At 39.7% G+C, this 27,953-nt stretch overlaps 1 protein-coding gene across 1 annotated transcript in view; it reads right to left on the reverse strand.

Annotated features, from left to right (window-relative positions):
* kdrl (kinase insert domain receptor like) overlaps positions 1-27,953 on the reverse strand; it is a 188,459-nt gene that overhangs the window by 143,086 nt on the left and 17,420 nt on the right. Inside the window, exons 2-3 of the mRNA XM_073058013.1 lie at positions 11,214-11,307; positions 309-520 (exon numbers count right to left, since the gene is read on the reverse strand). Coding sequence (XP_072914114.1) covers positions 309-520; positions 11,214-11,307 — 306 coding nt within the window. The remainder of the gene's footprint in view (positions 1-308; positions 521-11,213; positions 11,308-27,953) is intronic.

Raw genomic sequence — 27,953 nt, forward strand, 5'->3', positions numbered from 1 at the left:
CAGAGACATAACGTAAAGACTTTTACTTCTCACGCATTTGAAGGGTGTAAATACTAAAGTCAATTCAATTTAATTTATTATCTCAATCAAGCTCTGATTCAGTAGGTATATGATTCAACTTTTATAAATTCGGAAACGACAGTTTTATTTTCTCACTATAACTTGAAATGCACGGTCAAGTAGACATCATCCTCTCCTACCTAACTAGTAATTTGTTCTTGAAGAATTACCAACCCACATGGTTTGGAATATATAAAACAGAAGGCCCACAGTTATTTTCATGTAATAATTTAAACTTGTGTCCTTACCTCTCACAAATAAATAGATCCGGCTTTCACTGGCTGTAGAATTGGCATATTTACAAGTGTAGTACCCAGTATTGTTGCGAGCAGCGTTCATTAACATCAGGTTACTGCAAAAGTACTCCCTGTTGTCATCGCACATGTCATTGGTTACTATCAGTCTGTTTTTCATAGCATTAGGATAATTGGGTCCAGACCAGATCAAGGATGCCTGCCCCCTGTTAATCAATAATACATTAAATTAATCACAAGCAAAAGGCTACTTCATTTCTACACTATTCTTCAATTGGGTTTTCATTTTCATTTCACAAATGTTTCAACCTCATTTTAAATCTTTTATACGGTAAAGCTCTTCAGTTTCCCAGCTGGATATATCCATCTTAAGGTGCATCTTAGTGCAGGGTAGACCTGAGATACTGTGCTCCTTTTTGATGAAACATTTCTATCAGTAAATATGAACATAAGACTAATAACATAATGGTAAAGGACATCTGGTCCATTTAGTCTGACCCATGCAATGGTATTAACATAATATTCACTCCTAATCGTACCCAAATTGTGTGATCTCCTGGTAGAAGCAAAAAGGACAAGTTAGTAAATCTAGGAAATTACTCCTTGGTTTATCTGCGTGATTAAAACTAGTCCAGCGATCAGTTTGTATTCCCTGATGTTTTCTATGAATCACTTCTGTATGGAGTGATTTCTGCTCCATCCAGGAACAGATGTAAACCACTCCCAAAGGAACATAATGAGTTAATGCTGACAGTACAAGACAGTAGCCTATTCTTCATTCTCTGGAAAACAAAATATTTCCTGTTATTGAACTCAGATGTGGCCTGATACAAATTCCTGCTCCTCCCCTACAGGAGCAATTGCTGACTAGAACATAATCTATTTTATCACCTTGTAAGTCTCAATCCTATCAGCATGATAGCATTCCAACTTTTTTAGTCTTCATGATTATCAGTTCAGTGGAACTCCTCTGTAGTCCTTCTGGGGCCCCAATAACATCCAGTATGAGAAAAAATCAAAACTATATTCTAATTTCAGATTGGCCAAGCCCTAGCAAAGTATAAATAAATATTATGCTGTCTTTTACTGAACAGTCTTGTGAATTGATCTTTAACAGCTTGTATGCTTTACATATCTTTACAGATGGATGTATTCCAATGACTTGACTGCTTTCTTCTTCCACCTTTGTAAATCCTCTTCCTGAAGGATTGAGAATTTGTTCATTCTATCAAAATGCAGATTGCACATTGCTGATCAGGATCCCAATGCCCACCTCATGCAGATCCATCTGAAGCAGGTGAGTATGCAGTCCCACCACATGTACATGTGATGTGTTATTATCAGCAAACAATAGAGGAGTGGTGTTGGTGGGTGTCCCAGAGCTTTCTGCCCATGTTTCCAGAAAGGGAGGGAACACATGCTTGGGAAATTGTCTATAATTAAGTACTTATTGAGTACAGTAGTCATAAATGGAAGGGATTCAGTTCGAGTATGAGGTGAATCTTTAGCCAATCTGTAGGACTTGAGAAAGAATGTAGCTACAATATTCTAGCGTTCTTCAGTAGATTTACAGTCTTTTAAAAATACATTTGAACTGCAAATAACACCTTAGTTTAATTTCCTTTTGGAGAGAGGCACCTCCAATAATGCGTGCTATACAAGTTATGAAATAAGAACCAAACAAATCCAAGGTCAAAGAAATAGGGGCATTTGGCCCTTGAATAATCTGGCATTGCAGAAGTCAGACAATATATTCCTTAAAATGTCACATCTAAAAATGTACTAGTAAAGAAAAGTAATTGTGTATATTATGTGTTACTCTTTGTTTGAGCCCAGACTGGAAAGAAATCCTGGCAAAACTTACCAATAGTGATTTTGGCTGTGAGGAGATTTCTAGGTCAGAATTCTAATTCCTCAAACTCATCAGTTAGCACATTGCCCAAAACTACTACACAGGAGAGTGCCAACACTAGACCCAGCTGGTGCATTGTGACCTTTTATATCTACTCTCCCATTCAGTGCACTTTACAGATTGATGCACAGCTACCTTGAAATCAAAGGCTTCCTGACTCAGTAAGTCAGATTAAAAATATCTAACATGATGTGCAGAGACTGCAAAGCAATGCCCAGCAATGTTTAAGCTGGTACAATATGACATAGTAAGTAAATTTATCTCAGTAGAATGGTTGGAATGAATTGTTTGATAAGAGCAAAGAAACAAACAATTAATTTTTCATTATTCTCATATCATACGCTGATAGAACTACATTGAACACATTTCTCTTTTAAAATTGAACCTGAATGATTTAACTACTCTGTAAAGTGTATCAAGGAACCACCAAATGCACTTCCATATTTATAATCAAATTGAATTTTCAGATAATGCAGACCAGATATCTTTTCCAAACTTGTAGGTCATGAGCTAGTAATATTGAATGCATTAAAGTAGTGAGATGGTTCATGACTAGTGTAACTATATTTTTAGAGGAGCAACCATTAAAGTTGGAAAGACTAACAAAGACAAGGAAATTTAAAGAATAATAAATGGATGATTCAGATGCAAGAGTGGAAGACTTTGTGATGATTTCCCGGTTGCAGTAATCATTCAAATTCTGCATCCATTCTGAAACTGGATGTTCAAGATGCCACACAATAATCTAAATGCAAATTAACTCAAAGATGAAGATGTTTTGGGCCTCATGATGACTTGGTAATTTGCATTTTGTTTGAAAATTGTCTTCATGCTTTTTAAAAATAAAATAACAAAAAAAACTGCCTACCCTTTTCATAGGGCCTTGTCTAAGCCTATTAAAATGTTATAACATGCATTGCACTTAAAAGTAATTCACTGTACAAATATTGGATTGTTTAAATGCAATATAACAATGGCATTTATCATTCTTATTACATAAACGGTCTATAGTCATGGGTCATGGTGAGAAAGGGAGAAACCGAGAATTGAGAGCTACCACAAGTTGCTAAATGTGTTGCCCCCGGAGTTCCATAAGGCTTTGTGACTGAAACCTAACTACATAACCTAACTACTACCAACTAATAACACACAGCATAGCTAGTGTGTTATTTGCCAGTGTAGTAGCTTTCCAAAGAAATGATTTATGTTCACACTCAATCTCTGACATTTAATCCTTAGAAAGATGTGACACATAGAATCCTTGTGGGTCGAGTTAAGAAACTGCAAGGGTATAAAAGACCCTGATGAGAGTTATATACAGGCCTCCAAACAGTAGCCAGGGTGTGTGCTGCAAATTACAACAGGTGGTAGATAAGGCACATAAAAGGGCAATGTTGCCCTGACCTTCTAACTCCGGCTTCTCATCTGCTCCAGTCCTGCTGAAGGGTCCCGGCCCGAAACGTTGACTGTACTCTTTTCCATAGATGCTGCCTGACCTGCTGTAGCATTTTATGTGTGTTGCTTGGATTTCCAGCATCTGCAGATTTTCTGTTGTTAATATTATGGTGGTCATGGTGATTTCAATATGCAGGCAATTTGGAAAAAAATCACGCTGGTGATGAATCCCGAGAGAACAAGTCATCAGATATATTTAAAGCTCAGTTAGATATGTTCTTGGTTAGTAAGGGTATCAAAGGTTACGGAGAAAAGTCAGGAGAATGGGGCTAAGAGAGAAAATAAATCTGCAATGAGCAAATGGCAGAGCAGATTCAATGGGCTGAATGGCCTGGTTATGCCCAAGGAAAGTAACAATTTAAGTACTATTATCTCATTCCTAATTGCAGCAAAATTCTTTCAAAATTTATGCAATTCCACATTTCAACTGGTTGCATTACTTTTATAAAGCATTTGTCTTCTCATCTTTTAACCCAGTTTATCTTTCCTTTACTTGCATTTTCTTTCTGTACCTAATTTATTCATTTTGTTTGCTGCTTCTTTCTCTATATATGTTTCACCCTGTCAGATGCTCCAGTCTTCTCTCTGTCCCATTACTGGCTCAGATTTTCTGGACAGACCGTTATGGAGATGAAGGATATTGAAAACAAAAAATACACCAAGCTGTAAATGAGGTGGCATTTAGTGAGATCCCTCACTCCAGGAAGGTCAGGGTTTTTACATAACTATACTTCTGGCATTAAATTAGCAAATTATGCTACGATTATTTACAAATCAGTCAGGTCAGATTTAGTTACAAAGTAAACAAAAAGCTGAAGCAAAGCAAAGACCGCTTGATAGCAGCACAATTAATTTACTTTTACATAAAGACTATGAGTTTTTTTTATAACACAAAGTAAGGAAAGTTATTTTTCTTTACAGACTAGGGAAATTTAGCTGTTTGTGACTCAATGAGCAAATACAAAGTAGGCTACACTGACTAATAGCAGCTCTGCTACATGGGGACTCTCTCCTCTGCAGTGTGAAGTGAATCGCATGCCTTGGAGAATGGGAATATATATAAAGAATTATGAGGATAATGATAAAAAATCATTAAGCATATTTTTATAATGTTGTCAACTCCCTGAGCTGAATTGTATATCCCAGCATTTTCTATTTATACCTTCAGTCTATAATAGTTTGCCGGGCCTTCAGATCTCCCTTTAATTCCTAAAAGAATATGTTATGCTTTATATTCCAAATGATAGTGTAATTTTTAAAGGTGAGAATCACATTTCTGTGTTACAGTAGTTTATTCTTAGGTTGTTATTTGTATTTGGAGAAATGTTAGAAGACAAAGTGTCAAGCTAGAATTTGCTTGAAATGAATATTGCAGAAAATTAAATCTATTAAAAACTGAACAAGAAGAAAGAATTACAGAAAGAATCACCTCCATCTGGAGACCCTCCTCTTTCTCTTCCTCTCATGGTTCACTCTCCTCTCTTGTCTGATTCCTTCGTCTTTAGCTCTTTACCATTTCCACCTATCACCTCCCACCTTCCCACTCCATCACCCCCTGCCCCACCCACTACCTTCTCCGTGACTTGACTTCACTTATCACTTTCTAGTTGTACTCTCTCCTCTCCATCCTACCTTTTTATTCTGGCTTCTTTCCCCTTCCTTTGCAGTCCTGATGAAGGATCTCAGCCCAAAATATCGATTGTTCATTCCTCTCCATAGATGCTGACTGATCTGCTGAGTTCCTCCACCATTTTGTGTGTGATATTCTGGTTTTCAAGCTTCTGGAGAACATCTTGTGTTTAGGGTACTCTAAGCTGATTTAAAATTTTACAAGACCAGCACAGACAAGGTAGATATAATTTTTTAAACACACGCCTTTGTTCTGTCATTGGGGACACCAATTCATCTTCTATTTTGGTGAAGATTTGTTTTGATAGCTAGCGGTGGCAAATTGTTAGTGAAGATTTCGTTAAGCATGCAAAGAATTTTTTCTTTCCATTTTCCAGCAATTAATAAACTATTAATAAACAGCCTTAAATCTTGTTTTTAGTGGACATGTAATGAGGCATAAAACAAATCCAAAAATAAGTTTCCTAGGTAGTTGAATAAAATAACATAAGCTAGGAAAAAGTTTCATATATTGAGCTGATGGCTGAGATACATTGCAACATGTTCTTCATGCCATGTGATAGAATTGTAAAACTAATTGTTATGCTATTTAGTGATTCAACACTGAGTACAGACAAATATCGAATATCCTTAATACATTAGCAATTGAACTAGTATTATATGGACCATGCAGCCTGAATTAGAGTCACACATTCAGCAATTATATTGTATAAAATAAATTTTTTGTGTGTATTCCATACTAAGTAATTTACTACTTGATAAATTGAATTGATGAATATAATAGTAAAAGGTAATCATTTTCGTATGTGTTTTCATTAACCTTCACAACAGATCTCTGAAAAAATAACTACGTAAACCTGTTCTTTCCCTCTGTTTTAATTAGTTTTGCTTCCTCATATAGTGTCACTAATTCCTAAGCAAAAAATTTGTTTTTTCCCAGCTATTTTAGTTAAATACTCCTGCTGCTGACTTACCATCCAATACAAAGACTTTCTGAATGCAGACTGTCAAAATCCTTCATGATTTAAAAAAAACAGCCAGATACCCTGTTAGCCATCTCTGTTGTCATGAAAAAAATCTCCTTCTTTTACTCTCTTCTTAACTAAAACTTAACTGAATTTGCTATGTCTTTACCATAGCTTAAAATACCTTTCGGGAAGAGAGCATAAAATTAAGTGCAGTATTTGACTTAATGCCTACACAATGATTTATGCAGAAGGTCATTATCTTCTTGTTTTGTGCTTGCTAGTAAAACCAGAGAGCCTGATAGCATTTGCTGCTTTATTAACTCAACCTCAACTTTGTGAACTTTGCTCAATTTATTGGGCTAAAATGCCTTCAATGTATCTTCACCCAGAAAATCATGAATGAAGTAAAACAATGGAATTACTTCCCTTTGGGATCAAATTTGTTACTTCTGTTACGCCTTGGCATTGTATATGGGGTATCAGTGGAGCTCTCACCAACTCCTGACTAAGATGAGCTTGTTTATGTCTTTTAAATAAACTATTGAACAGAAACTGTGGTATATCTGAGAGTGGGCAGGCAGAAGGTTCACTCCTATATACATCAGAAAATATCCAGATTTTTCTTAAGAGTTCTGACACTACTAATTCCAGTCCATTTTATCAGTGATCTGGCCCTGAGGCTACCCTGATAACTTCAACTCAATGTTAAATCCAAATGGGAGCATTTTCTAATCATAACACCATACTTGACAAATAATGTACAGTACTATAAATAATACAAAATACCGTAGGAAGTATTTCAGAGTACAATGGGTTTGGATGATGCCCATTAGTCACGAGGCCTCATTTTTGTATCACTGAGCCTTCCTTTAAATAACCGATTGTTGACAATAATACATTTTGTACATTTCCCATCTGAATTTTAGTTTACCATGGATTGATATGTTTGCTTCCAAGAAACTAATTTAGCAAGCACTGCAAATATTTCTAATAGAAATATAGTCAGGTCATGCAAATGTGTAATTAACAAAAAACAATTACAGGCTACACATATGACAGAGTTTGTTTTCTCTTTCGTTTGAGAAGCAATGCAAAACGAATCACAGCTAAATAATGTATAGTCAGTCCTATTGTTTTAACATAAGTGAACTGGAAAAGTCCTGAGATTTGGATTAACAATCAGCGGGATACTGATAAATATTTACACTGTCAGCTTGGAAAAGATATTGCAGTTTTAAATCAAGGCAGGTTACATATAGGTGGGCAGTTAATCATTTGTTTTCAGGATATCTTAACTCTCCCATCCGGCTCCCTGCTGTGCTACAATCTTTCCACCTTGTCTGGGTCCAGAAAACTGTTTACATAACCTTATTTCTTCTCTTGAACTTTCTTTTTAGGCTAGGTTTAAATTTTATTTTGGTTTATTGAGAAGGTCATGGACCAGTCTTACAAACAATTGTCTTGACCTTTCAATTAACTGTTGAAAACTGCTGCTTCCTTCTCATTGAAAGATGGCATTATGAAAGTCATTACTTATCTGACAGATCTTCCAGAATACTGAACTATTCGGTCCGTTTTGATTAGTACTGAGCATTATAAACTCAGTATAAAGTAGAAACCCTGCCTTCATGCAGAATGAAAGAATACTGAGATTAATTAAAACAGTTGAAGAGGCATTAATTTATTTGCAATACTTCAATCTGTAGAAATATAGGTCTAATCGTTTTAGTACACCACAACAGTTTGGTACACAATATGAAGGGATTAAATCAAAATACATCAAACACTTATTGTGCAGAGCCATTAGGATGCCAAATAAATGCATGGACAACTCTGCATCCTACACTTACCCAGTGAAATGAATGGACACACATAGTGTATTTATAGTGGCCACACATTTTAATTCCACGTCCCATTCCCATTCTGATATGTCTATCCATGGCCTCCTCTACTGTCACGATGAAGCCACACTCAGGTTGGAGGAACAACACCTGATATTCCGGCTGGGTAGCCTCCAACCTGATGGCATGAACATTGATTTCTCTAACTTCCATTAATGCCCTTCCTCCCCTTCTTACCCCATCCCTGATATATTTAGTTTTCTCCCCCTCTTTTTTTGTTCTCCCTTTCTGCCCCTCACTCTGCCTGTTCTCCATCTCCCTTTGGTGCTCCCCTCCCCGTTTCTTTCTCCCTAGGCCTCCTGTCCCATGATCCTTTCCCTTCTCCAGCTCTGTATCCCTTTTGCCAATCACCTTTCCGGCTCTCAGCTTCACCCCACCCCCTCCGGTCTTCTCCTATCATTTCGCATTTTCCCTCCCCCTCCTAGTTTCAAATCTCTTACTATCTTTCCTTTCAGTTAGTCCTGACGAAGGGTCTCTGCCCAAAACGTCGACAGTGCTTCTCCCTATAGATGCTGCCTGGCCTGCTGTGTTCCACCAGCATTTTGTGTGTGATGCTTGAATTTCCAACATTTGCAGATTTCCTCGTGTTTGCTTAGTGTATTTAATGGTGTGCAACTTGCATTTGAATCTTGCTTATGCAAAATTCACAAGTCACACAGAATCAGGTCTTAAAAGGACTTCAGCCTCACCTGGTGCATGGCCGTGGAATCTAGAACAGGAATCCTACCTTAGGTAAACCCCATTTAGGAATAGAATCTATCCTCATTTCCCACTCTCGACCTCACTCTGAATATCTTTTGAGCTTCCCTTCAATAGATGTCAGCCATGTCACATTTCCAATGTCCTTCCATGTCATCATGCTGCATTGCCGGCTCTCAATTCATAGGTCCTGCCTCCCAACTGACTGAAGACCCTATTTTTCCCCACCCAGATTACTCACCCCAATAGCTTCTACAGATATCTCTTAGCTATTGAACACATCCACGACCTGCCATCTGTGTCCCACATAATTTCCTTTGTTAAATCTATAAATGTGGTGGAAAGGGCCACGTTCACAAAATATCAACTGGCAATGCAATTCATTGAAATCTGAAACAATTTCTAATTTATTAAGCCTCATAATTGGTATAAGAGTGAAGAAACAATGAAAGAACTCATGAACATTTCTAGATTTTGAAGTCAATGAGTTAAGAAATTTGCAAGTGTCACAGAAATTTATTCTCTGTCAGGATCTCTTAATGCATTACATGGTGATGTCAGCATATTGTACTTAACTTTGAAATTACAACATAGAACATAGAATAGTACAGCACATTACAGGCCCTTTGGCCCACAATGTTGTGCCGACCCTCAAAGCCCCCACCTTAAATTCCTTCATATACCTGTCTAGTAGCCTCTTAAACTTCACTATTGTATCTGCCTCCACCTCTGACTCAGGCAGTGCATTCCATGCACCAACCACTCTCTGAGTAAAAAAACCTTCCTGTAATATCCACCTTGAACTTCCCTCCCCTTACCTTAAAGCCATGACCTCTTGTACTGAGCAGTGGTGCCCTGGGGAAAAGGCGCTGGCTATCCACTCTATCTATTCCTCTTCAAATTCATTCCAGAATTTGAAGAGGAAGAAAATAATGCAGTATGTAGTGTTTTTGGCAAGCCAGGTGAATTACTGTTCATTGAACATCTAACAGTACAGCACCGGAAAGGTCACTTTACCCAAGATGTTGAACTAATATAAGTTGGTATAAATTCCAGATGTCCTCCTCTATATCCTTCCGTGTTGTGCATAGTCATGTGTCTATGCAGAAGCCTATTAAACTCCACCAAACTACCTGCTTCCACTACTACCCCTTATAACCTATTCTAGGCACCTTCTATTCTGTGTAAAAACTTGCCATTATGTTGCCTTTAATCTTTCCCCTTCTGACCTTAAAAGTACACCTTCTGGTGTTTGACATCTCTATTACAGGGAAAAGATTCTGACTGTTTAGCCCATCTATGTTTCTCTGAATTTAAAAACATCTATCAGGTTTCCCATCAGCCACCAACACCATAGTGAAAACAAACCAAATCTGTCCAATATTTGCTCATCCCTCTAAACCAGGCAGCATTCAGATAAACCTCTGCTGCACCCTCTCCATGGTGTCTACATCCTTCCTACAATGGGGCAACCAGATCTGTAGACTATGCTCTAAGAGTGGTCTGTCTGAAGTTTTATATAGCTGCAGCGTAACTTCCTTACTCTTATACTCAACACCCCTACCATTGAAGGCAAGCATGCCACACTCCTTCGCTATGGTATCCGCTATGCAACCACTTTCATTGAACATTGGACCTGGACCTGAAGATCTCTCTGTATCTTAGTCCTAGTAAAAGGTCTACTATATACTTTCTCCTTTTATCCTGTGGATTTCCAGATATCCTCAGTGCCACTTCCAGACCCCTTCATGCTCTACATAGATTTCACTGCCAGGGTAAAGCTCAGCTCAATAACTCAATTCAAAAATGTTACCTGACTTGAAAATGATTTGGATTTCTGTTTTGTGTCATATTTCCAGCAATGGACGTATTTTGCTTTTATTTTAGCCTTTGTAATGAGTCAACATGAATTAGTATTCCCATATCGATTGAATCTGCATCATACATAATTATAGCTAGTATAAATTAACTGGCTATAAGAGATGGAAATATGTTTTCTCAGTAACTGACTCTAGTTACATTATGATGTACTGTTGGCTTTAATCAGTGTACAAGTCTAGAGGACCACTATGGTAGAATTCAAGCTTTGATGTCTATTTTGACGCATTTGCAAAGAGTTTGCATTGCTGTACTGTTTTTCATAACTTCAAACATATCAAAGCAATTGACAATGAAGTAATTTTTGAAATATGGTCAATGTTGTAATGTAGGATTGGAGAGAAGCACTAACAGAATCTCCTGAATTCAAATTAAGGGGGTTACATTCTGTGGGGAAAGTAGCTCAAGAGAGGTGGAAAAATGAAAGAGGCACCCATGGTTCCCTACATAACCTCACCTGCATGTAACAATGAACGTTCCATTTACTTCAATGACCAGCTGCTCCTCAGATACAGACAGTTGGGGTGCAGTTAGTTTGACTTGAGGTGAACCTGCAAGTAGAAAAGCTGGTATTATTCAGCTGGTATTTACCAGTGACTATCCATATTAAAAGCCAAACATTAACTGCATGACTGCTTCCTGATAGACCAAAACCTCAAAGCCTTCATAAGCACTTTGTAGTGGCAAAGTGCCATTGACTGGGTTAAACAAAGGGAGCTGTAAACAAATTGTTTTGAACAATGTAAACGTCTCATTGTTTCACAGACAATACTCCCTTCTAATGAATCTTCCATTGGAAGTATAATGTTAGGTTCTGAATTCACCTGAAAATAAAAAAAAATCTGCAGATATGTAATCTGAAATAAAATCCCAGAATTCTGGAAGCACTCGGGAGGTCAGTCAGCATCTATGGAAAGAAAAACAATTAGGATTTCATGTCTAGGATCCTTCAGCTCTTCTCAGGATTGCCTCTCTGGCCCATTTTCTTCTTTTCTTACTTGAACAAAGTCATCTATGTAAATACTTTCAGCAATAAGAAACTAACAGTTCAAGGTAGAGATGCAAGAGACAGCAGGTGTTGCAAGCTGGAGGAATACACAAGGGTTCAGGCAGCATTTACAGAGGGAGATTATGATATTTTGGGGAAAGACCTTTCATCTGGCCCAGAAGATCTTGACCCAAAACGTCAACTGACTATTTCCTTTCATTGATGCTACCTGACCCTCTGAATTCATCCAGCATCTTGCAAGTTGCTGCCAAAATCAAGTTAAAAATAAGTTTACATTGAAAAATGTTGCCCAGGGCAAAATGATTTTCTGCTCAGATGCCAAGAACCATGAATCAAGTTTCCTCATATCCTAAAACAAGATTACATATTTAGTGAATGTATTGTAAACCTTTTGGCTTTATCTCAGCTTTACTTTAGACACACAAGTGCAAATCAATTTAATTAAGTATATATGGAACGTTAGCCATCAGTTAACATGCACCCTCTATTTACAGCCAAAGGCAGAAATCAGAAATGGTGATATTGGCAAATGACAACGCATTGGTGTGAGATCCTTCTGTCTGCTACCTCACTGATGGTCATAATCCAACAATTTTACAGGAGTTAAATGTTTTTGGTTGGTAGCACTTAATCTGCAATTCAGTAGTAGCTGCTCATGATGCTGCTTTCATTGAGATTCTGATCCATTAACTTTAATAGAATCAAGTAATAAAATACAATGTACAGCCACTAACAACTTGTGCATTTAGTCATGAACAAGAGAACATCTGCAGATGTTGGAAATCCAAACAACACACACAAAATCAGAATCAGAATCAGGTTTATTATCACTGGGATGTGTTGTGAAATTTGTTAACTGAGCAGCAGCAGTTCAATGCAATACATAATATATATAATAAAAAATAAAATAATAACAATAAGTAAATAAATAAATTAATTACAGTATATGTATAGTGAGTAAATTAAAAATTGTGTAAAAACAGAAATAATATATATTAAAAAAGTGAGGTAGTGGTCAAGGGTTCAATGTCTGTTTAGGAATTGGATGGCAGAGGGGAAGAAGCTGTTCCTGAATCACTGAGTGTGTGTCTTCAGGCTTCTGTACCTCCTACCTGATGGTAACAGTGTTACAAGGTGGGGGCAAGGGTGCTGGGAGAGGACCCACAAGCAGAACACAAACACGTCTTTCTTAGGTTCATTAAAATAGCATTTATTACTCGCTACCCAGAGAACCGGGAAGTCAAGGAGGACAAAGAGGAACACGAACCTCGGACTAGGAGACTAGGGACTTGGATCGCCACGGACCTTGGTCTTGGACATTGGGAACTTGGATCGTCACGGACATTGGGAACTTGGATCGTCACGGACATTGGACTTGGAGACTAGGACCTTGATTCACCGCGGCCAGAACATGGACACCAAATACAGGACAGGAACGTCGAGCCAGGACTCCGCCTGCACCTCAGTCATCAAGCCGGGACTCTTCTTCGAGGGATAGACACGGACACTGGGCATGAACGTCGAGCCAGGACTCCGCCTTCAATTTAGGCACTGAGCCGGGACTCTTCTGCAGGGATAGATGCGGACACGGGGCATAAACATTGAGTCAGGACTCCGCCTTCAACTCACCCCTGGCAGTTTGACCTTGCCTGGACCCACTCTGGCGAAGGAAGGCGAATTGCCAGCACTCCGGTGCGGGCTGGATAACTCTGGCTTGTGGTAGTGACAGCGACTTGCGAAGGCTTCTTAACACTCTCGCCCCAAACGGCTGAAGCTATGGGCTTATAAGCTGCCAGTTCGGGTCGAGAGTAGATTACCTTAATGGCCAAGCTCAAGGGACATGTGAAGTGAAATTAGAAGGGAACAAGGAGTCAATGGTCCGGATCATAATGCAACCTAACTAAATTTAAAGGGGAACCGATCCGGACCATGACAAACAGTGAGAAAAGGGCATGGAGAAAAGGGTGCTGGAGGTCCTTAATAATGGATGCTGCCTTTCTGAGACACTGCTCCTTGAAGATGTCCTCGGCTAGTACCCAAGATGGAGCCAACTAAATTTTCAACCCTCTGCAGCTTCTTTCAGTCCTGTGCAGTAGCCCCCTCCCCCACCATACCAAACAGAGATGTAGCCTTTCAGAATGCTCTTCATGGTACATCTATAGAAAGTTTTTGAGTGTATTTGTTGGAGAAACTCAACAGGCCAGGCAGCATCTATGGAAAAGAGTATAGTTGACATTTTGCGTTGAGACCCTTCAGCAGGACTGGAGAAAAAATGATGAGGAGTAGATTTATAAAGTCGGGGAAGGGGAGGGAGAAACACAAGGTGGTATCTGGAACTGGGAGGGGAGGGGTGAACTAAAGAGCTGGGAAATTGATAGGTGAAAGAGATACAGGGCCGGTGAAGGGCAAATCTGATAGGAGAGGATAGAAGGCCATAGAAGAAAGAAAATGGGAGGAGCAGCAGAGTGAGGTGATGGGCAGGCAAGGAGATAAGGTGAGAGAGGGAAAAGGGGATGGGAAGCTGAAGGAGACGTGGGGGTGGGGGGGAGCATTACCAGTAGTTCGAGAAATCAATGTTCAAAACTTTATTTCCCAGTCTGGATAGCCTCCAACCTGATGGCATGAAAATCGATTTCTTGAACTCCTTACCATTCCCATTTCTGGCTGTTGAAGGTTATTATTACTGAGTTTGAATATATTTAAGTCCTGGCTTAACATTTCCTGTTTCGACAATCTGTTTTACATTTCCTTTTAACTTAAGAGAAGGCTCGAACTCATGTCCTTTGTCCATGCAGCATCCATAGCATATCTTGCAAATGACTCACCACTTCTGATTTCCAGGCCTTGCTACCTACCAGCACCCAAATATCTTACGCTCTTTAGGATTGAAAAGCCTTCAGATAGAAGCTTTTCTTAGAAAAGATACATCCGTAAATTCTGTCTGCAGAAATAATATTGAGGTTCCAAGCTTGACCTATGTGAACTTCAAATGTTGTCTGTCCCTTTAATCATTTTGTGCCCTGTTTAGACAGAAATGACATAAATTATAGAAAATTGCAGCACTTCACCCCCTTTCCTTGTTTCCTTTCTGTGTTCTTTCATTATTGTTTAAAGTACTTGGAATGCACTTTCACAAAGAATATTTCAAATGAACGTTGAGCTTTGATGAAACAATCACTGCGTAGATAAGCATGGAACCAATAATCATGGTCTTAGCTCCGAAATGCCTCTTAAGTGGAGGGTGAAGAATTTAATTTTTCAAAGTAGAAGCAGAAATTAATGTTTTCTTTGCTTCAATTCCAAACTTTTAAAAATTAGGCAAAATTCCAGAATGCAAATTATGGTACTTGGGTCAAGGTCTGGATTTAAGTTGTTAATATAATAATTTTTTTTTGCTTTTAGCCATTGTGAATCACTTCAAAACATGTCAATAATTTAAAATGATTGGAATGAGAGCAATGAACAGAAATGGAATTTTGAAGAGGGTGTTTGGAACATGTAGTATACTTTACAACAAGGAATTGTTGAAGCAGTTAGGGGCCTAAAAGCACATGTTGAAGAATGATGAGGGGCTCTGATAACCTGTGGCATATGAAATTGAGGAACATATAGCAGAACACACTTTACGTGCAAATACATGCAACTTCCTTCTTCCACAATCTTCTGTCAGAGAACCATAGCCGTAGGTCAGCAGCTGAAGCAACGAAACCAAATAAGTCTCAAGACCAGGGAGGGTCAGATGAATGAATGTGGCAAGACCAATAATCCAAAGTGTATTTATTCCAATGCAAGGAGTATAATGGTGACAGGCAGATGAGCTCAGAAGTTGCATTATAATGTTGTAGCCAATATAGAAACCCATTTGATAGAAGAGCTGGACTCACGGCTCAACATTTCAGGGTTTAGATGTTTTGAAAGGGTCAGAGGTTAAAAAAAGAATAAAGGTTAAAGATGACCTTTATTTGTCACGTGTACATTGAATCATACAGTGAAGTGCATCGTTGAGGCCTGCCCGCAAGTGTTGCCATGTTTCCAAAGCCAACACAGCATGTCTGCAAAATTCAAACCCTGTACGTCTTTGGAACATGGGAGGAAACTTGAGCACTCCGAAGAAATCCATGCGGCCACCGTGAATGTTTATGAACTCCTTACAGAGGATTTGAACCCGACCATACAGCAGGCACTGTGATATGTGAGGCTAACCTCTATCCTACTGTGCTGCTGATGGTAGCGTTGCATGGCTCATTAGGGAGAACACTTCGACGGCTCATCCAGCAAGGCCATATGGGGATAGCTCAGGAATAAGAAAGGTGCATTCACTATGATCATGATAAGACATAGGAGCAGAATTAGGCCAGTTGGCCCATCGTGTCTGTTCCACCATTCAATCATGGCCGATCCTTTTTTACCCCTCCTCAGCCCCACCATAGCCTCCTAATAGCCAACAGGAGAAACAAGGAAGAGATATGCAGGAAGATGATGGAATAGGCATAAAAAAAGAGGACAGTGGTAGGTCAGGTGTTTCCATCCTTTTTTATGCCATGAACCAATACCATTAAGCAAGGTGTCCATGGACACCAGGATGGGAACTCCGGCTGTAGTGAGTGACTTTAACTTTTGCAGTATTAAATGGAACTCCTTTAGTACCAGGGGCTTTGTTCGATGCATCCAGGCAGGTTTCCCAAAACAATATGTAGATGGTCATGGGGAAGGGGAAGTACTGGATATTATATTAAAATGTAGCTGGCTAGGTGATTGAAGTTTCAGTGGGGACATAGTTTTGGAAATTGATAATAATTCTGTCAGTTTTAAGATAGATATGGATAAGGAAAAGACTGGTCTGAAGGTGAAGATGCTGAATTGGGGGAAGGTTACTTACAACCGTCTTAGGCAGGAATTGGGGAAAGTAGATTGGGAGTAACTGTTTGACTGTGGGAGGAAACTGGAGCACCCAGAGGAAAGACATGTGGTCACAGGGAGAACTTAAAAGCTCCTTACAGGCAGCAGGGGGAATTGAACCGGGGTCACTGGTACTGTAAATTGTATCCTAACCACTATGCTACTGTGCCACCCCCAATTTTGTAATTTGTTATAATTTTAATTTACTGAGAATGGCAGAGGGAGATGGAGATCACAGTGTCAGTGGATAATTGGTGGGGAGGTGATATTTGAGATGTGTAGATGGAGGAGTCAGTTTGAAGTTGCAGAAATGGACAAAGATCAGGGAGGATCCCCGGCTAGTTTGGAGAAAGCTAAACCGGACATGAGGTATTGCTTTGAAGATGATGCAATAGCGTCTTTGAAGAGACTCCTGGATAGGTACATGGAGCTTAGAAAAAGAGGGTTATGGATAACCCTATGTAATTTCTAAAGTAAGTACATGTTCGGCACAGCATTGTGGGCCAAAGGGCCTGTATTATGATGTAGATTTTCTATGTTTCTATGATATGAAGGATAGTGATTTGTTTGGAACATTGGAGGAGAAGTAGATGGGAAGTGGGTAATGGGGATGGTGGGCTTGCTTGGAAGATTGTGTGCCTATGGAGATGAATCCAGAGGCTGTGTCCAAGGAGATGACTGGGGAAGCCAGAGAGCATCAGTATGTAGAGGGAAGAGAGAGGTAGACATTTACAATTGAAAGTTAAAGGTGTTATGTTTTGAGTTACTGGCTGTTACTATCCTTTGTAGTGTTGTAAACTGGCTAAATAGAGTGATAATGGTTTGGTTCAGTGTTTACAAAAATGCATTGGTTATGAATGATACATATGTAATAGAAAATCTTGCCAGCAGTGTCAAAACAAAGATTGCCCACCATCTGAAAGCACAATGAATGCGTGAAGTATTTTGTGTATGTGCTTATATTTCGTGTCTATTTCAATTTCAAATGAATGAATGTATCTGAAAAGGATTACCAATTATTACTACTCTCCTATAGCATATTTTTAAATAATCTGTTCAATATATGTAATTGATTTACTTGTTTATTTATTATTAAGTTTTATTTTATTTATTATTAATTTCTCTCTCTCTCTCTCTCTCTCTCTCTCTCTCTCTCTCTCTCGCTCTCTCTCTCTCTCTCTCTCTCTGCTAGATTATGTATTGCATTGAACTGTTGCTGCTAAGTTAATATGCCGGTGATAATAAACCTGATTTTGATTCTGATTCTGTTCTAGCCAATGAAGCATTTGCCAGTTACTTCCATTCTGCCTGTAATTATTGATCTGAGCAGCAATTACTTTCAAGAATGCTTCAGTATTTCAAAAAACAAATGTTTGATCAATTTTCTACTTGAAATAATACTTCTACATGCAAGATTCTCCTAAAAAGAAAGCTGTGTATATGTGTAGTACTTAAGAAAGCAGGATCAGAGATTTTGGTGCATCTACGTGACTATTCTAGATGATCATTGACGTGATGTGTCCTGAGTCAGCTAATGCAAATTAAAGATGGAAGAAGCGGCCTATGATTTGGGCTGGGGTGGGAGATGGGGGAGGATACTTACTTTTAAGTGAAACTTGGCTAGGGTGTAAGTTTGCTACATTGGACAGTAGCTGACTTTCTGGCAGATGTCTTTCAAAATAGTTCCAGGACCAGGAATACTCTATTTGTGCTAGAAGCAATTTCTTCTTGAAATTTTATGAACTTAACTGCTGGCAATTTTGGGTGAATTCCAGTGGACGTACCAATATGATATGATGAAAATTTTGATCAACTGTCATAGAAAAAAAAATCTTAAATTAATGAACCTACAAGTTCTTCTTTGGTCAATTCATTTCAATGGAGCCAAAGTTTAGAAGTGGATGGAATGCAGAGCTGTAACACACTGAAGTTGGGCTTCTAGATATTAGCGTCATTGAGCTCTCAGTTGACAATCAAACACTGATCCTAGTTTTCCTCATGCTGCTCCTACAATCCCCAAATTCTTGCCACTCACCTGCACTAGGTAAAATTTAGTTGTTCATTAATCTACCACCATGCATATCTTTGGGATGGGGGAAGAAAATATAATCCCCAGGAGAAACCTAGGCTATCACAGGATCCTGTCTGGTTCACGTGGCTTTCGAAGAGTCTCTAACGTATTAGCTTAACCATCGCCTCTGCCAGTGCATTCCAGACACTTACCCACTTTAAAAAACCTATGAGCTCTCTTCTAAACTTCCCACCACTTACCTTAAAAGGAACTCGTCCGACCATCTTGAATTTTGGTATTTTTCCTTTCCGTTCTCTCTCTTCCCCTATCTCCTTTGTAGTAAAACAATAGGGTGGCATCATGGTGCAGGAAGAAGAGTGGCTCCCTCATAATGCCGGAAGCCTGGTTCAGTCCTAATCTTGGATGCTGTCTGTGTGGAATATACTTACTTTCCCTGACCATGATGGATTCCATTGTGTGTTTGCTTCCTCCCACATCCCAAAAATTAGTATTTTGGCACATTAATTGGCCGCTGTAAATTGTTTCCAGGGTAGAATCTGAGTTAGATGACGAAAATCAAAAACTAAAAGAGTCAATGAGGGATTAATGTAAATGATTGTTTGATGTTCAGCATGATTCAACGGGCTGTATCTCTATGAATCTCAGAAAAGCCACAGCTCCATGGGACACTGTATAACCTACATTTGGTCCTGCTTGTTATATTTCTAACACATTTCATATAGAACCCATTAAGCAACAGAAAGGAGGAAATTTTGTTCCAACATTCTGGGCTAGATTCTAGGTTTCCTTCAAAGAAGAAGTTTTGCTGGTTGCCTCATATAGCCCTCCAGTCCCATATTTAACACAAAAGGACTGAATGATGTGAGACATTTTGATGAGCTAATTTTAATGAAGTAAAGGAAGGAACCTCTCTTATGGCCAGATGAAGTTTGGACGTCAAAATTTAGAAGTTTCTGGAGAAAGAAGCAAGCACCAGAAAAATTTCACAAAGGTTCCACTGTTTGGCTGCCATAATTCGGCAAAAGCCGAGTTAGACAAAAGAAAAGAGATCCTTTTCAACACATTCAGATAAACTCTGATGAAGTTCCCAGTGATTATGTCTGTGACAAGTTATTCCTCCTCTTTTGGGAGATGGTGTGTTTTTAATTAGTAGAGTAGACTACTTGAAAAATGTCATTGTGATATCACATTCTACAAGAATCACACACCAGCTAAGTACACAGGCTTTATATCCCTGCTTACACAGAGGTCTTTCAAAGATTGTTCCTTCTGAAAAATTGCCTCTATTGTAATTTCTAACGGCACCACACACTAAGAGGGTAGATTGGAGTGACCTCCATCTGTAACAACATACTTCATTTACTTTTTGGCAGCTGAGCACCTTCCATATGGAATTGTCAGTGCAAACAATATGATCTCTGTTTACATTTCTCTTCTAATTTATATGTTATGAAAGGGAAATGGCCAAACAAAATAGCACACAATACTCTTAACCTTGAAGAGGCTGGACTCATTATAACAACATTTCCCCTGCACAGGGTCACTGGGCAGACATACCAATTACAAGACTTCTGCTTTCTTCATTCAGAAGAGACAAAGGTTGGAACAGACCATCCTTACATTACAATTGAAGGCAAAGTTCTGAAGTGTAGCCTTTGCTTATTGGTAAAGGAAAAGTTGAGCGAGATGGGGATGTTCTCTTTGGAGTGAAGAAGTATGAGAGTTGACTTGATAGAGGTGTATAAGATAATGAGAAGCATAGACAGCGTAGACAGCCAGTGCCCTTTTTCCAGGGAGGCAATGACGAATACGAGAGGACATCCAGAAGATAGAAGATGGAGATTGGCGTTCATTAATTAATTAAATTTATTTAGAAATAGAGAGTGGAACAGATGCATCAAAACATGCACTGAAATGCATTATTTGCATCAATGACCAATGCAGTCCAATAATGTTCTGGCGGCAGCCTGTCACCATGCTTCTGACACCAGCCTAACATGCCCACAACTTACCAACACTAACTCATATGTCTTTGGAATGTGGGAGGAAACCAGAGCTCCCGATGGAAACACGTGATCGCAGGGAGAACATAAAAAACTCCTTACAGATAGCAGTGGTATTGAACCAGGGTCACAGACCCGATATTGCTGGCACTATAAAAAAAATTACGCCAACCACTACACTATCATGCTGTCCTCTTTTTAAAGTGAATGGCGGAAAGTTTAGGGGAAATGTCAGAGGTAAGTTTTTTTTTAGATAAATAGAGGAGGGCAAGTGCCTGGAACGCACTGCCTGGGGTTGTGATGGAGGAAGGGTTCCCATCCTGGGGTCTACAAATCTCTCGGTTAATGGTAAGGGTCATAGCCAAGGTTGGGAATCCCTGTGGTGGAATCTGATACATTGGAAACTTCTATGAGACTTTTAGATAGGATGATACAGTATATGAAAAATGAAAGAAACATGGTGGGTTATGGGCTATGTAGGAGGAAGGATTAGAATGATCATGGAGTAAGATACAAACTCAGCACAACATTGTGGGCTGAAGGGTCTACTATGCTGTAATGAAGGTGATTTGGCTTTTGGGCTGGATGATAATTGAGTATGTTGTCAGAGTATACAGAGTGTTAACAAGTCAAAGTGCTTCATTAGAAATGCACTTAAATTTAATAGTGGGTCAGGAAATGGCGGTTATGGGCAAAACATGTGCTCCAAGCCGATACCATATTTACCAATGCTGTCTGACCAACTAAGTTCTTTCACCACTGAGTTGCTCCACTGATATTTGGAGCAGGGAGCTGGGGGGCAAGTTATGTTCTTGGAGAGCTAATGTTTGGAAGCGTGGCGATACTTGCCAACTGCCCCCGGCATAGTTCTTGGACTGTGTTAGTTGTTGCCACAAGATAACACATTTCACCACGTTTCAATGCACATGTGATAAACACTGCTGATTTTTAATCTTTAGAATGAATCATATACAGTAAATACTGCAATCCCAATGATGGAGGAAATAGAGTCATAAATGAAGTGATTGCAAAGCTTTATGGAAATCCCAGTCAGCACAAGCTGTTCCAGCTTTTCAAATGACATCTGCTTTCCTACTTAGAACTCTAGCTCAACCCATGATAAGCAACTGAGCTCTGGGACAAGTAATAGCAGGGCCTTTGCTTGTTTTCTATAAAATACCATATTCAAGATATTATCAGGAATTTCTTCCATGCACTTAAGATGTGTTTCTTTCTGACAGGAATTTTTTTTGGTAGTCATGAGTGGTTGTTAGGGTGACTTAGTTAGGAACAGTTAATGATACTACAGCTCATATTATGACCTAGTTATGTATATAAATGGACTCTGAATGTCTGAATTTCAATGTTGAATTAAAGCAGCAGTCACAAATGCACGACAAGGAAGAGGCAGGCAGTGGGAGGGCTATAACCGAGGCTAGATTGGCACATAATGAAGAGTAAGCCCCACTTTGGAACTGCATTTAGGAAGTCTCCATTTTTAAAAATTCAGTTACGAGATGTGGGCGTTGCCAGCTAAGCCAGCATTTATTGCCCATCCCTGGTTGCCCTTGAGAAGGTGGTGATGAGCTGCCTTCTTGAACTGCTGCGGTCCCTGAGGTATAGATACATCCACAGTACTATTAGGGAAGGAATTCCATGATATTGACTCAGCGAAAATGAAGGAAAGGCAATATGTTTCCAAGTCAGGGTGGTGAGTGACTCAGAGGGGGATTTCTATCTGGTGGTGTTCCCAGGTATCTGTTGATCTCATCCTACTGGATGGTAGTGGTCGTGGGTCTGGTAGTTGCTTCCTTAGGAGCTTTGGTGGATTGTTGCAGTGCATCTTTTAGATAGTACACACTGCTGTAACTGTTTGCCAATGGTGGAGAGATTGGATGCTTGTGGAAGGGGTAGTAATCAAGTAGGCTGCCACCTGGTACTGGATGGTGTCAAGCTTCTTGAGTGTTGATGGAGCGGCACTCATCCAGGTGAGAGGCAAGTATTCCATTACACTCCTGACCTGAGCCTTGTAGATGGTGGACAGGCTTTGGGGAGTCAGGAGGTGAGTTACATGCCGCAGGATTCCTAGCCTTTGGCCTGTTCTGGTAGCCACGGGGTTTATATGGCTTAGACCAGTTCAGTTTCCTGTCAATGGTAGCCCCCAGGATGTTGATAGTAGGGGATTCAGTGATGATGATCCATTAAACGTCATTGGACAATGGATAGAGCCTCTCGTGTTGGAGATGGTCATTGCCTGGCACTTGCGTGGCTTGAATGCTACTTGTCACTTGTCGGCCCAAGCCTGGATATTGTCCAGGTCCTGCTGTACTTGGGTATGAACTGCTTCACTAACTGAGGCGTCACAAATGGTGCAGAATATTGTGCAGTTATCTGTGAACATCCCCACTTCTGACGTCATGGGCAGAAGGAAGGTCATTGATGAAGCAGCTGAAAGTGGTTGGTCCTGGACACTTCCCTGAGAAACTCCTGTAGTGACACCCTGAGGATGAGATGATTGACCTCCAACCACCACAATCGTCTTCCTTTGTGTCAGGTATGATTCCAACCAGCACAGTGTTTCTTCCTAATTCCCATCGACTCCATTTTAGCTAGGGCACCTTGATGCTATACTTGGTCAAATGCTGCCTTGATGTCGAGGGCTATCACTCTCACCTCAGCTCTAGTATTTAGCTCTTTGGTCTATTTGGTCTTTGGTCAAGGGGGTGATGAGGTCAGGAGCTGAGTGGCCTTGACAGAACCCAAACTGGGCATCCGTAAGTAGGTTACTGCTGAGTAGGTGCTTCATGATAGCACTGTTAATGACGCCTTCTATTACTCTGCTAATGATTAAGAGTAGGCTGATAGGGCGGTAATTGGCTGGGTGGGACTTGTCCTGTTTTTGTGCACAGGACATACGCTGGTAATTTTCCACATTGATGGGTAGATGTTGAAGATCATTTCCAAAAGCCTTTACAAAGGAGACCATTCAGCCCATTATGATTATGTTGGTACAATGCAATCCAACTCTCTCACTAATTTTCCCTGTAACCTTTACTCCTCAGGTTCCAAATAATAATGGTCCATGTATAGCCTATTTGCAGTGACCTCTTAACCTACCAATCTGCAGGCCTCTGGGATATGGGAGGAAATTGGTGCACTGGAGTAAAATCACATAATCACAGGAAAAATAAGTACAATAGGTGTGGGTTTATCTAACCACTATTCTCCTGAAGGCTGTTAGGCTGTGGTGAGAGCAATAGAATGGATTCCAGTTAATTAGGCCATCGGTTTTCAAGGCAGCAGCTTATTTGGGACAACTCTTAAAGAACAAAACTAATTGCGAAAATGGCCAGGATTCCCTTTGTTTATTTAGGACGGTCTGCTGCTTAATTGGTACAGGGTACTGTTGCCGAACAGTTTCTAACTAGTGACAGTCACAATCACTTGCATGCCATTAGACAACACCAAGCTGTGAGTGAGCAGTTTTAAAAATAGCATCAGTTACATGTGTTGTGTTCAAAAAGCAGCAATTTTTATCACTGTTATTTGGAGAGAAATAAGCCTTAAGACATTTCAGAACTCTTTTGCTCACTACAGTTTCAGACATTCAGGCCTGGAGATGCCAGAAATGGCTGGGAGTGAAAAAAAAACAATTTCACTACTTCAACAAGTTAGAAGCTACAAAGCATTTGAAGATATCGACAATTATCTTGAACGTTGCAATGAAAGTGAAGATTTAGATGATGCAATCATCGACTGCAGTATATGAAGGTGGTCTATTATCTGCACTAGTGTCTGCACTGATTTTGTTCATTTAAACTCAAAAGAGCACACTGTGAATAAAATCTTGTGTCAATAAGTATTAGGAACTAATACAAAGTTTTATATTACTGAAGTAGTATTGGTAGTGTTTTAATTTGTTCTGTACTTCATTTAAATACACAATTTGTTTCTCAATTTGACTCTTTTTTTATACCTTTAAACAATTTCCATGAAACTTCGGCTAATTGGGCCAAAATATACTTGTCCCACTGTGTCTCAATTAACCAGAAATCACTGTAGTTACAACCATATTTTATCTGAAGTTCACACTGTGATTAATAGACATGTAGACTTATTGCTCTACGGCCCTACAATGTAATACAACTTCTGAACCACTTCCATGACTGCTGATGAATATTTTTTGCTAAATCTCAAAGTAGGTAGTTTGTGAAACAAGCAGGATCAGCAAATTCCTTGAGATTTTCTTGAGATGATGAAATCTATCAATCAATAAAGCATAATGCCTTAGATGTAGAATTAAAGTTAATAACAGATGTGCTGAGTGGTGTAGAAAATATCAATTTATAAATACATCCTTAGAGTTCAAAAGCAATATAAACCCAATTAATTATGTCTAAAATCTAGCCACTATTATGCAAGCAAATGCAACACTAATTTGCACCCACTATGGTCTCCACATCATGCATTTACACAGTACCTCTTATTGCAAAATGTTCCAAGGCACTTCACAGGAACACAAGTAAATAAAGTTTGACATTAAGGCACATGGGAGAAATGAGGGTGGATTATAAAACAGATAAATTCTAACCTTTCATGCCCCTTTCAGAACATCCTTTTACAACCCATCAAGAAATTTGGAAATAGTGCTACAGCAATACAAGAAATATAACAACCAATTTGTGTATAGCATAGCAAGCCCACCCCCACCCCCCCAACAAGACATTGAGTTAATGGTTGCGAAATCTCTTAGAAAGGTTGAACAAGGAAGGAAAATTGATTAGAACACAAAGAATGTCCCATACACTTTTTTTTAACTAGGAAAATTTTAAACCTACTGGAAATGAGCATGCTGGCCTTGGTTTAGAACAGATTGCAGTGCTTCTTTAGCAGGGCAGGATATCTGTGGGACATCAAGCAAGAGTTTTACTCAAGTTTTGGGACTAGGAACTGACATCAGGCTCATTAGAGATGGGCTTTGAAATATTTTAAAAGGGAATAAAGTAGAGATGCCAAGACATTTGGGAGATTATTCCAGAGTTCAGAGTTGTAAAGTAATGAAGTACAGATGCAGGCCCTTTGGCCCCCTTCCACATGTCTATTGATACCAATCATATTTACCAGCACTTGGTAGATAGCCTACTATGCATTGGCTCGTCTAGATAAATTCTTAAATATTGCAACACTATTTCCCTCCATTACCCACTTACTCAGTTTTCCAGATTCCAGCTAATCATTTGGTGATAATGTGCTTCCTCAGATGCTCTCTGAACCTTCTCTCTAAACGTCTGCTCTCGTTTGACATCACGTCTGCTCTGGGGAAAACTTTCAGATAAATTATCCTATATGCCTAGTTTAAGGCCAAGCAGCAATCATCGAGACAGCCTCTAGTGGTGCTTACTGGTGGATGAGGAAGAAACAGGAATTGGATAAATGTGAGGTCTTGGATGACTGAAAAATGGTACAAGCTTACATAGATAGGGAAAATGAAGGCATGAAATTTAGGCTCAAACATGAGAATTTTACAATCTAGACATTGTTTAGTGAGGACAACTACAGCTGAAATCCACAGTCAAATCCATGGGTATTTCAGTAAGCAACATCATTTTAAGACATTTAAAAATCTATTGGTACTCAAACATTGATGGGTTCCAGACTGCAGACTCAGGTCATGAGTGCAGTTGCCCTTTAAGAAAACATTCCACCTCAGGCAAATATCAGGCAGGCAATGGAGGAGCCAAGCTCTGTAATCAGCAGACAGAAAACAGTGAAACCTGATGCCTTCCGTATTATTGTGGGGGGATTTCAACCAGGCCAGCTTGAAGAAGTCTCTGAACAACTACCTCCAATGTATCACTTGTGGAACCAGATGAGCCAACACACTTGACCATAGTTATACCACCATCAAGAACACTTACCATGCCATCCCACACCCTGTGGTGAACTACATATACCTGTCTGGACACACCCCCTGCTGACTGCTCCTGTGGCTCCTCCCACAGACCCCTGTAGAAAGGTGATGGAGGTCTGAGCCCGGCCTCTCTGTCTCCAGGATGTAGTATGGTGGTCAATCACTGCTTGTTCCTTCTTCCAGTCAATAAAAGCCGATACCTCGCCTTTACGTCTCAGAGTGAGTTATTGATGGTGCATCACACCCACACCTTGGAAAGCCCGATCACCTGGCTGTACTTCTACTCCCTACGTATAGGCAGAGACTAAAGTCCGCAGTATCAGTGGTGAGGACTAAGAAGGTATGGTCAAGAGAAGTGGAGAAGTGCTTACAGGACTGCTTTGAGTCAGTGGACTGGACAATATTCAGTTCTAATCTTTGAATCTGAGTGAACATGTCACAGTTGTCACTGATTTCATCAAGAACTGTGTGGATGAGTGTGTGCCTTTAAGAATATACCGGACATACCCAACCAAAAGCTGTGAATGAACCAGGTGATTCATAGTCTGCTGAGGGCTAGATCTATTGCATTCAAGACCAGTGATCCAGAACTATACAAGAAGTCCGGTGATCCAGAACTATACAAGAAGTCCGGGTACGACTTCTTGGAAGGCTGTTTTAAGTGCGAATAAACAATTCAAATTAAGGTTAGAGATGGAATTGGATGCACGTCAGCTCTGGCAGGGTTTGCAGGTCATTATGTCCCACAAAGTGAAATCTAATATCATGACTGGCGGTGATGCTTTACTCCCAGATGAGCTCAATGCTTTTCATACATGCTTTGAAAGGGAGAATAAAACTGCACCTTTGTGAATCCCTACCTGCAGCATCTGATGAACCTGTGATCTCTGTCTTGAACATCAATGTCAGGATATGTTTCAAGACGGTGAACACTCACAAGGCATCAGGCCCTGATGGTGTACATGGTATTGCTCTGAAAACCTGCTCCAACCAATTGCCGGGAGTGTTCAAGGACATCTTCAATATCTCACTGCTGCATTCGAAGGTTCTCACCTGCTTCAATCAGACAACAATCATACCAGTGCTCACGAAGAGCTGCCTCAATGTCTGTCACCTAGTGGCACTCACATCGCCTATAATGAAGTGATTTGAGAGGTCGGTCATGGCTAGAATGAACATTTGCCAAAGCAGTGACCTGGACCTGCTGCAATTTGCCTATTGCCACAATAGGTCTGCAGAGGATTCAGTCTCACTGGTTCTTCACTCAACTGTGGATCACCTGGACAAGAGTAACACCTATGTTAGACTGCTGTTCATTGATTACAGCTCAGCATTCAATACAA

Source organism: Hemitrygon akajei, chromosome 10, assembly GCF_048418815.1.
Source record: "Hemitrygon akajei chromosome 10, sHemAka1.3, whole genome shotgun sequence".
Lineage (NCBI taxonomy): Eukaryota > Metazoa > Chordata > Chondrichthyes > Myliobatiformes > Dasyatidae > Hemitrygon > Hemitrygon akajei.